The 11973-nt window shown below is 39.1% G+C and overlaps 1 protein-coding gene across 1 annotated transcript in view; it reads right to left on the reverse strand.

The window, feature by feature from the left end:
- Positions 1-715: 715 nt before the first annotated feature.
- Positions 716-11973, reverse strand: part of LOC115230408 — a gene marked incomplete at its 3' end in the record, with an annotated part of 17756 nt that continues 6498 nt past the window's right edge. The window contains exons 2-4 of the mRNA XM_029800605.2: positions 11363-11480; positions 3197-3344; positions 716-887 (exon numbers count right to left, since the gene is read on the reverse strand). Of these exons, the coding sequence (XP_029656465.1) occupies positions 716-887; positions 3197-3344; positions 11363-11438 (396 nt within the window). The remainder of the gene's footprint in view (positions 888-3196; positions 3345-11362; positions 11481-11973) is intronic.

Here is an 11973-nt window from a genome sequence, read left to right on the forward strand (position 1 = left end):
CTGCGTCATAATTATCGAAGCGAAACCGGTCGACTCCTGTGTCAAGTCCAACAGGAAACGGTGTCTCCCAAGGTTAAATAACAGTAGCATTCTTCTCTTTCATGGGACTGTCTCATTAAGTTGACAACATACTATCACTTTACTCATAACTTTTTCCTTTTAAAACTTCATTGCATGAGATTGATACCATGAACTTCCTCGAATTGAGCTCTATCATTTAAGCTTAATTAAAATATAGTTTGATTTTAAAATAAAAAAGTTAATTATACTTAAATCCAATTTTTTGCCTTACTTATATTCTTTCATGATATTTTACCTCACAACTTTTTTGATACAAATTTGTGTTACATGGGACCAAAACTATGAAATTCCTCATGCTTTCTTCTATCATTGAATCTAAGATAAATATATTTTGTTTTTAAGATATATTATTTAGACCTAAATTTGATTGGCGGCGTTACTTACTCTCCTATAACGTTGCTACAAATTTTAATGTAAGCTTTTTTCCACTGAACTAATCTCAATTTTTTTAATGCCAAAATCTAGCTTGGGACCATTCCTTTTCAAAAATGTTTACAGTTTTCAATTTTGTTAAGAACTGAATTAGCGACAAAGCTCTGAAGATGCTGCGTGTGAGCAAATTGCGGCCCTAAGAATATTATTCAACTATGGTAGTAGTTGAATGATACACACACACGCACGCACACACACATACGCATTTAGCATAAATAGCACAAAATATGACGTATACGTACTCTTTGATTATATAGTTCTTCAATGGTTGCTTTAGATTGCAATAGTCGACATCTTTGAAGAAGTAAAACAAAAGTATAACCACGACACTAACGATAAGGAAAATATAAACCCAGAGTTCAAACTGTTTTTTGCTGTGGAAAAAAAAAGAGAACAATTAGGCGTACGATGTAACATTTAATATGGTTCTTTATATAGTTATTTGCGGAGGTGCATGGTTTAGTGGTTAGGGTGTCAGCATCATGATCGTAAGATTGTGGTTTCGATTCCTGGACCGGGCAACGCGTTCTGTTCTTGAGCAAAACACTTCATTTAACGTTGCTCCAGTCCTCTCAGCTAGCAAAAATGAGTAACGCTGCGATGGATTGGCTTTAAAAGGGCGCATTTATTTTTCTGCGATGGACTGGCGTCCCGTCCAGCTGGGGGAACACATACGCCACAGAAACCGGGAAACCGGGCCCATGAGCCTGCCTAGGCTTGAAATGGGCGACATTTTTTTGTATAGTTATTTATATAAAACAAGAAGGCTAATGGCTCAGTGGTTAGAGCTTCGGGCTCACAGTCATGAGGTATTGAGTTCGATTCCTAGACTGGGCTGTCTTGAGCAAGACAGTTTATTTCACGTTGCTCCAGTTCACTTATCTGTAGAAATGAGTTTCAATGTCACTGGTGTCAAGCTGTATCAGTCTTTGCCTTTCCCTTGGGTAACAGTGGTGGCGGGGAGAGGAGAGGCTGGTATGCATGGGCGACTGCTGGTCTTCCATAAACAACCTTACCCAGGACTCGTGCCTTGAGGGGAAATTTCTAGATCCGATCCCATGGCCATTCATGACCGAAGGAGGTTTTACTCTTTTATAAAACAATTTAAAAATGAAATATAATGTACTTTAAAAAAATGGCTCTTGTGATTTCTTTGTAGGAAAAATATTATGCAAGGTGGGTTGGTAGAATTGTTAACGCGTCGAACAAAATGTCTTGCAGTATTTCATCCAACTCCTTCTGTTCTGAGGTCAATCGCGCAGGGGGGTAGTTCTACCTTTTCTTCTTTTCGGGGGTTCGATGAAATATGATGCAGCTATCGAATATTAGAGTCGATGTAATTGCTGATGTTGCGCCAAAATAAGGAACGGTTAAAAAGTTTAAAAAGAAAACAATAGGGCGGTGAACGGAAGAATCGTTAGCACGCTGGACAAAATACTTAGCGGCATTGCGTATGGCCTTTGCGTTCTGAGTTCAAATTCCACCGAAGTCAATTGTACCTTCCATCCTTTCTGGTCCGATAAGATAAGCACCAGTTCAACACTGAGGTCAATGTGATCGACTATCCTCCAACCCACAAAATTTCAGGCCTTGTGCCAAAATTAGAGAGAAATATTACTATTGTATACATATAGGCGCAGGAGTGGCTGTGTGGTAAGTAGCTTCCTAACCAACTACATGGTTCCGGGTTCAGTCCCACTGCGTGGCATCTTGGGCAAGTGTCTTCTGCTATAGCCCCGGGCCGACCAATGCCTTGTGAGTGGATTTGGTAGACGGAAACTGAAAGAAGCCTGTCGTATATATGTATATATATGTATGTGTGTGTGTTTGTGTGTCTGTGTTTGCATGACAACCGATGCTGGTGTGTTTACGTCCCCGTCACTTAGCGGTTCGGCAAAAGAGACCGATAAAATAAGTACTGGGCTTACAAAGAATAAGTCCCGGGGTCGATTTGCTCGACTAAAGGCGGTGCTCCAGCATGGCCGCAGTCAAATGACTGTAACAAGTAAAAGAGTATACATTCGTGGAGGCACATGGCCTAGTGGTTAGAGCAGCGGACTCACGGTCGAGGGATCGCGAGTTCGAATCTCAGACTGGGCGATGTGTGTGTTTATGAGCAAAACACCTAAAGCTCCTCGCGGCTCCGGCAGAAGGTAATGGCGAACCTCTGCTGACTCTTTCTCCACAACTTTCTCTCACTCTTTCCTCCTGCATCTTGCAGCTCACCTGCGACGGACCGGCGTCCCGTCCAGGTGGGGAACCAATACACCAAGGAAAGCGGGAAACCGGCCCTATGAGCTAGGCGTGGCTCACGAAGGAACAAAAAATACATACATTCACATACCTACACACAAAACGGGACAAAATTGCTTTCGGGTCCCGGAAAGTGCTGTTCTCTCAAAATTCAAGGAGGCTGAGAGTGTTTTGCTTTCTTTTAAGGGAATATCGCCGCAAACACATACACACACGTATCCACACTACGTACCACACTTAATTTCATAAAATATTCTAAAATGTATGTCGAATGTATCATGTAATTGGAACAACAAACATGAGGGTTACACATTTAAGGGACGTTTGCGGGCATCTACCTGCGTGGCATAAATTTGCTTCACCAGAGTTTGTCTGGAGATAATGTACTCCGACTCCATTCGAAACATTTAATGCGAACTGAATAACTTACAGGTCTTCTTTAGTCTTTTCTTCACAACAAGTATATTCTACACCTCCTTCAGGTTGGCAGCAACGTGGCTTTTCTGGATCTGGACAATAGTAAACATTAGCAGGGCGGTCGCCCAATTCCTCGGCCTTCAGACATTTCACCCCTTCGTCTGAAATATATAAGATCCTTTCAGGTTTATTCATATAAAGGAGCATATTTCAAAGGTACATTCACACACAATGACACATGTACAATAACGTACTCAAACATGCAAGATCTCCGACAAAAAAGACTGCATAAGATATCGATGCATTTAACAAAGCTCTTAATGTAGGTAGAACGCCGATTTTCTGGACACTGATGACCCAAAGCCTTCTATAATCCACTCAAATTCACAAGCAAGAACATTTAATATGATTTCATAACACTGCGTCATAATTATCGAAGCGAAACCGGTCGACTCCTGTGTCAAGTCCAACAGGAAACGGTGTCTCCCAAGGTTAAATAACAGTAGCATTCTTCTCTTTCATGGGACTGTCTCATTAAGTTGACAACATATTATCACTTTACTCATAACTTTTTCCTTTTAAAACTTCATTGCATGAGATTGATACCATGAACTTCCTCGAATTGAGCTCTATCATTTAAGCTTAATGAAAATATAGTTTGATTTTAAAATAAAAAAGTTATTTATACTTAAATCCAATTTTTTGCCTTACTTATATTTTTTCCTGATATTTTACCTCACAACTTTTTTGATACAAATTTTTGTTACAAATTTTTGATACAAATTTTTGTTACAAATTTTTGATACAAATTTTTGTTACAAATTTTTGATACAAATTTCCGCAGCTGCCAGGCGAGTTTGCTGACCCCTTTCACAGTACAGTATTAACGAGTAGTAAAGTAAAGTTCCTTCTCGAGTCACATAGACGCACAAGGCCGGTTTCTCTGGTGTATATATACTCTCTACCTGGATGGGACACCTGCCCGTTGCAGGATTACTCATTTTAACCAGCTGAGTGGACTGGGAGCAACGTGAAATGAAGTGTTTTGCTCAAGAGCACAACGCTTCGTCCGGTTCAGGAATCGAAACCACAATCTTACGATCATGAGTTCAACGCCCTAACTACTAAGCCACGCGTCTTCACACAGTATTAATAAGCATTTATAATAACGTATAGGTACCTGTATTTCATTTAACTAATTAAGTAAATTTAATATTTGTTTAACTTACTAAATTACGAACAGGGACTTCAGATCTCTGTGCCCACCAGACTAGATTGCTGGTACCTTGCACAGACCAATACCTTGCACAATACAGTATTAATAAACTTGTATTATTTATATTAATGTGCAGGTGTTAGTATTTCATTTAATTATTTAAATAAATTTAATATTCGTTTACTATCGGGCGTGTTGACTAAGGTGGCCCACCCCTGGTTCGGAAAACTCAGTAGGAAAAGCTTTGGAGCCAAAAGTTCCAGAAAATCGATGTTATTCTTGTAATAAAATCAGTGAACAGTAAATAAAATACGCGGACAGGAAACATAATTAGTGTTGATTGAATTAATTATTGTGGAGGCACATGGCCTAGTGACTAGAGCAGCGGATTCGTGGTCGTGGTCGTGGGATCGCGGGTTCGAATCTCAGACCGGGCGATGTGTGTGTTTATGAGCGAAACACCTAAGCTCCCCGCGGCTCCGGCAGAAGGTAATGACGAACTTCTGCTGACTCTTTCGCCACAACTTTCTCTCACTCTTTCCTCCTGCATCTTGTCGCTCACCTGCGACGGACCGGCGTCCCGTCCAGGTGGGGAACCTATACGCCAAGGAAAGCGGGAAACCGGCACTATGCTCCACAAGGGGAAAAAAAATTAAGAAGAAGAAGAGAAGAAGTAATTATTGGAGGTTTGCATATAGAACTAACATGCTGAAGATGTTCGAAGAACAGAGGGTTCTATAAATTTGGAAGAGATCTTTTAGGCAAATGACCAAACAATTCGGCTGCAGTTTGGGAAGCGGGAGAGCTCTAGGGTTGTATCATGCACGGAGGAGCCCGTTACTATACTTGTTGAGGTTACGACGCTGAGTAAGATCTATCCAGTTTATAGGGGTTGGTAATAAGCGTCGTAGACAAGGTCGTCTTAGTAACGGTATAGACCTCTAGGCAACTAAATGCAGGGGAATCTACAGTATTTATTAACTGACAGCAAGCCACAGCATATATAGATCAGAATTCGGTTCCTATACCCGTGGGGCTCCCGGGCACCTGTCATGTGTGTTCATGCCTTAAGACGGTAGTAGCTGCCGGTCATGTCTTCACCTGAGCAATTGTAGCGTAGCTCTGATTGGCTATATGAAAATGAGTTCATTATTGAGCTCCGGAACTCTCGTGGGAGAAAAGAAATTCGCGGGCAGGACGCCGGTCTGTCGCAAGATTGCACATTTTTGGCAGCGGAGCGGACTAGGGTAACGTGAAATAAAGTGTTTTGCTGAAGAACATAACGCATCGCTCGGGCCAGGAATCGAAACCGCAATCTTACGATCATGAGTCCATCGCCCCAACTAAGCCACGCGCCTTCACAAGCATCAATATAGGATGAGGGTGAGGACCAAAAAGAGTTATGAGCGTTGAAGTCAACGAGGACGATGTTTCAGGAGTGGATGGAAGCACTCCGTCGGTTACGACGACGAGGGTTCCGGTTGATCCGAATCAACGGAACAGCCTGCTCGTGAAATTAACGTGTAAGTGGCTGAGCACTCCACAGACACGTGTACCCTTAACGTAGTTCTCGGGGATATTCAGCGTGACAAGAGGAGTGACAAGCCGGCCCTTTGAAATACAGGTACAATAGAAACAGGAAGTAAGAGTGAGAGAAAGTTGTGCTGAAAGAGTACAGCAGGGATCACTACCATCCCCTGCCGGAGCCTCGTGGAACTTTAGGTGTTTTCGCTCAATAAACACTCACAACGCCCGGTCTGGGAATCGAAACCGCGATCCTATGACCGCGAGTCCGCTGCCCTAACCACTGGGCCATTGCGCCTCCACGTTTCAGGAGTAATGAAGTAACGTAAATATTCTTCGTGTCGGAAGAGATATCGAAAAATTTTGTCGATGGTTGGAGGAATTCAGAGAGCGCTAGAGGGAGTAGATATATTTGGAGGAGAAAGAGAGAAGTTTTTTGTTGCTGATATCTAAATGACAAAGCTGAATGATGGGGTGACCAGAATCTACATATGTACAGACACTACCTTTTGAAGCGAAAGTTGAATAAAGCTCAACAAGTGTCTCCTTTAGTGGTGTGATCCGATCGAGATTTTTACTACTATTTTCAGCAGACTGAATGACCACATATAGATTCCATCGGTTTGTAGGTATTACTCACAGATCGAGCGAATGTTCAAGCAGAGATGTAACAAGTCGAAACATGTTCGAGTGTTTGCTTCAAAGCAGTCGAAGCAAAGCAGTTAAGTGTAAACAAAGGCGCGCGCGCGATATAGGATGTCCTCTCACTGAAATAGGTTTACGTATTGTATATACGAAGGCAAAACAATCGGGTACGTAACGTACTCAATATTCCCGACAGTAAAGGCGGCGAGCTGGCAGAAACGTTAGCACGCCGGGCGAAATGCTTAGCGGTATTTCAAGTCTTTATGTTCTGAGTTCAAATTCCGCTGAAGTCGACTTTGCCTTTTTATCCTTTCGGGATCGATAAATTAAGTACCAGTTGCGCACTGGAGTCGATATAATCGATTGGATCCCTCCCCAAAACTTTCGGGCCTTGTGCCAAGAGTAGAAAAGAATATTTCTGACAGTACAGGCGGCGAGCTGGCAGAAACGTTAGCACACCGGGCGAAATGCTTTCGTCTGCCGCTACGTTCTGAGTTCAAATTCTACCGAGGTCGACTTTGCCTTTCATCCTTTCGGGGTCGATTAATTAAGTACCAGTTACGCACTGGGGTCGATATAATCGACTTAATCCGTTTGCCCGTCCTTGTTTGTCTCCTATATGTTTAGCTTCTTGTGGGCAATAAAAAAATAAACGTTAGAACGCTGATTCTACCAAATGATTACGTTAGGGATACAACGGCCAAATTTTGTCTCATACGCTATCAGCGTATGGGGCTAACGGTTAAGTTTAGGGTGCAAAACTTTGTAGAATACTCTGATATTTTCACGATGCACCGATTTGTATCTTTAAATTGTTCTTTATTAATCGTCAATTTAATATTGTACAACTTACGAAGGCAGCGAGCTGGCTGAATCGTTAGCACGCCGAGCAAAATGCTTAGCGGTATTTCGTCCGTCTTTACGTTCCGAGTTCAAATTCTACCGAGGTTGACTTTTCTCTCATCCTTTCGGGGTTGATAAATTAAGTACCAGTCACACACTGGGGTCGATGTAATCGACTTAATACCTATGTGCGTCCTTGTTTGTCCCCTCTATGTTTAGCCCCTTGTGGGTAATAAAGAAATAGGTATTTCGTCCGTCTTTACGTTCCGAGTTCAAATTCCACCGAGGTTGACTTTTCCTCTCATCCTTCGGGGTTGATAAATTAAGTACCAGTTGAGAGCTGGGGTCGATGTAATCGATTTACCCATTTACCCCAAATTTCAAGCCTTGTGTTAAGATTTGAAATCAATATTGTGCCACTTATTAAATTCGAGCTATGTGTTGTTAATGTTATCTAATGAACATCAAACTCTCAGGTAAGTGTCATGGTTACACTCGGGTATCCTGAAGGAGAAGGGGATTGGCAGGCAGCTATGAAGGAGGGTATTACCTGAAACAAACAGAAAACTGTCTGTTAACTACACGAGGCGAATCCTATTGTTTTGAAATCTATGTAATTTACTTTGATAAATTGGCCTTTTATCCTTTCGAAGTCGTTGAAATAAGTACCAGCTGAGTACTGGGGTCGATGTAATCGACTTACCCCCTTCCACAAAATTTCAGGCCTCGTGCCTACAGTAGAAAGTAATATTATATATAATGTGTAAGTAGCTCTGCTGATCGAAAAATTGGAATAATTTTTTGACGGAAAGGGATCTAATTTTAACATTTCTGATCAAACAATACAAGGGAGGTATCTTATGAAAGGGAGTTGGGGACAAATTTTTCCTCGAACCGACAGGCTTTGGAATTGTTTTCCATCTTCTTATAACCTGAATTCTTTCAAGTCTAAAGTAAATTCATTTCTTCATCTTAATTTCTTCTTCTTCTTCGTAGTTCCTTACACTAAGTGACTTCTTGACCTGCTTTGGATTTTCTTTTATATATATATATATATCTGTAAAAGTAATATGTCACAATTATTCAGTAGCCATGATAAAACTCCGAGTTTCGGATGCCGAGGTAGAAACTCGGAGTTTTATTATGGCTATCGAATAATTGTCACATGTTACTTTTACAGATAAATTCCCCTATTTACATAATATCGAAGTCTCTTTCATTCTTTTGTTGTCTTACCCTTTTTATCAATATATATATATATATACATCGCCATGTTGATTCGCTAGCTTCTGCACGCATTTTTTTTCTCCTTGTTTCTCTCCGTGTTTCTTTTCTGTGTATTTTTCTGTTGAAGAGCGTAGGCTCGAAACGTAAAATACTTGTTTTATTTATATTCCTGAGCGCCATACTAATACAATTGTTTGTTTGTATTCCACCTGCCTTCGTCTTTTGTTTATTTCATAAAGCTTCCCGTATATATATATACATATACTACATACATACATACATACATACATACATACATACAAATATATATATATATATAATATACTATATATATATATTATATATATATATATATATATATATATATATACATACATACATACGTACATACATACATACATATATAATATATATATATATATATATATATATATATATATATATATAATATATATATATATATATATATATATATATATATATATATATATATATATATGTATGGTAAATGAAAGACGGAAGATGGAATATACGAGAATTTATTAATCACGACAGTTTTTTCGACACATCTAACATCGATGATTTATGGTGCTTTAGTCACATATTTAACAAATTCCTCTTCTTCTGCATTCGATAATAAAACAAGAAAACAAAAATAAAGTAAACCTACAAAATGGCGTACCAACCCGATTACTACGAAAAGCTGTCATGTTCATCTAAAATTTGATTATCGTTAACTGTGATAAGCGGATTACCTCATGCTTTGAAAAAAAAAAAAAACTCCCCTTATTCTGCAAGAAGCTGAGACGTCCATCGGTGATACTTTTTACAGACATTTTTCTCGAGTCTGTCCTAATTTTTCGCATTTTTAATCAAATATCTCATTACATAGCAAGATCAGATATTTTTAACGGTGGATATCAAAACCGTATCTCCTGCGGGAGATACTGAAAAAATATTGCAGAAGCAGAAAATATCAAGTTTATTTTTTTGTTGGATAATTAACAGGAGTGATTACAGGAGTGATCATGAAATTTAATTACGTAGTCAAAGCGTTAATTAATCTGAAATAGCTCCGAAGATGACGAGGAGTATTATAGGAGCGTATAAAATCTTCCTTATAAAATATTTCGAATATCAAAAACATTTGGAAACATTTAGGCTCTACACATGGTTCATTTATTCTGTAAGGGTGAAGTGGCAGGAAGTATAGAAATGCGTTAGGAGAACAATTAGAAATTGACATCGAATGTTTCTTGTTGTTTTCAACGGTTTAGTGAAGAGATGAGGCAGAGTTCATGACCTTCTCTGGCCCTCTGCTACAACTGATGTTAAGCATGGACATTTGTCAGTCAACGGTTGCAGAAAAGTATATGGATAAGGAGAGATGGAGGGCGCTGTACATAAGTGTGCGTGTTGTTTGTGTATATATATATATATACAATTGAGATAGGGGTTGTAAATGCAACCCTCCATGGGATAACATATATCCAATATACTGCTAGTGAAGTACCCAACAAAGTTAATACATAAATGTTAATGATTGCGATGTAATCAATTCATTTACTGTATTATATGGGCAAAGGTGTGTGTGGTTTAATAAAGTATGTGATTGAGTATTATCTGGTAATTGATATTTGATTTAGATGTATTTCTCCATTTTCTTATCTTGTATATATATATATAATATATATATATATATATATATATAATATATATATATATATATATATATATATATATATATATAGGCCTGCTCGCTTAGCCAGCGGGGTGGCGTCATTGAAGGCTAAAACAATGCAAAGCGCATTGTGACCAGCGATGTGTAGCAACATCTGATAGTCTGGTCGGTCACGGTGATCACGGTGATATATATATATATATATATATATATATATATTATTATATAGAGAGAGAGAGAGAGAGAGAAATGTGTGTGTGTGTGCGTTTGCGTGGATTAGATCGATTAGGCCATTCAAGAGCTTTCATATGAACCACCAACTCTTGGTCGATGTCTATTACTTTATTTACTCAATTAAATCCAATATCTCTCTCTCTCGCTCTGCAAATGATAAGATTACAGGAGTGATCATGAAATTTAATTACGTAGTCAAAGCGTTAATTAATCTGAAATTGTACAAGGGTGAGTCAAAAAGTAACGCCATTTTGCTTAGAACAGGTATAATTACTAACACAAGAAGATGTGTCATACATCGAAATGAAGCTGGTCCTCTGTGGATCTCATCCCTATTTCTCAACATAGTCACTGTTTTTCTCAATGTTCTTCGAATGAGAACATGTATCCATGCCCTGTAAAATTCTGTTGACTGTTCTTTGAGCCACTTCTTCACTACAGTTTTCACTCCCTTCTCACTGGAACAATGTTTGCCTCTCAAACCCTCTTTCATGGGGCCGAAGAGATGATAGACTGAAGACGCTAAATTATTCCAGTGACAAGGAAGTGAAAACTGTAGTGAAGAAGTGGCTCAAAGAAGTCGACAGAATTTTACGGGTCAGGGATACGTGCTCCCATTCGAAGGTGGAACATTGCTATTGAGAGAAACGGTGACTATGTTGAGAAGTAGGGATGGGATCCACAGAGGAACAGCTTCATTTTGATGTATGATACATGTTCCTGTGTTGGTAATTATACTTGTCCTAAACAAAATGGCATTACTTTTTGACTCACCCTCGTATTTATGTCTGAATAAAGAAAATACTCACCCGCAACTTTGGTTCCAATGGCAAAGTTTATAGAGAGTAAAACACAAAGGTATATCTGAAGCCGTAAACTAACCATTCTGTGTGGCTTAGTCTATTGCCTCTGAAAATCATCCATGTACTGTAAGTAGAGAAAAAAATGTATCGTTTTAGAAACGTCAGTTGAGTTTTGTGTAAATTGTGGTGACAAGTGAGCTGAAATTGTGCTGATTTTGAAACCAGGGTAAAGGATTTCGTTTAAACGATGAAACTAGAAGCCTAAACACCATCTATATTGACTCAATTAGCTCTCAATTATCTAGGAGCCATTGGCAAACTGTTTAATCGGAATACGGGAACCAAAGCGGGGTTCCTATAATCAGCTAGATAAATTGTTTGACTGGATATCAGATCAAATTGTGTAGGTAAAGTGTATTTAGTAAATTAAATGAACACCACCGTTACATTACTGTTATTTCCCCTTGTCTGCCAGACTCCCAGCTCTCATTTCTTTTTTTGCGCATTTAATGCATAGAAAGAATATGTTTATATTTGTAGAGAAATCCCAGCTGTGATTTGAGCCATATCTCTCAGATTTTTCCCAGTTTAGAACCACTAACTAATATAGTGTTTCC

The sequence above is a fragment of the Octopus sinensis genome, unplaced genomic scaffold (genome assembly GCF_006345805.1).
Source record: "Octopus sinensis unplaced genomic scaffold, ASM634580v1 Contig15495, whole genome shotgun sequence".
NCBI classification, from domain to species: domain Eukaryota; kingdom Metazoa; phylum Mollusca; class Cephalopoda; order Octopoda; family Octopodidae; genus Octopus; species Octopus sinensis.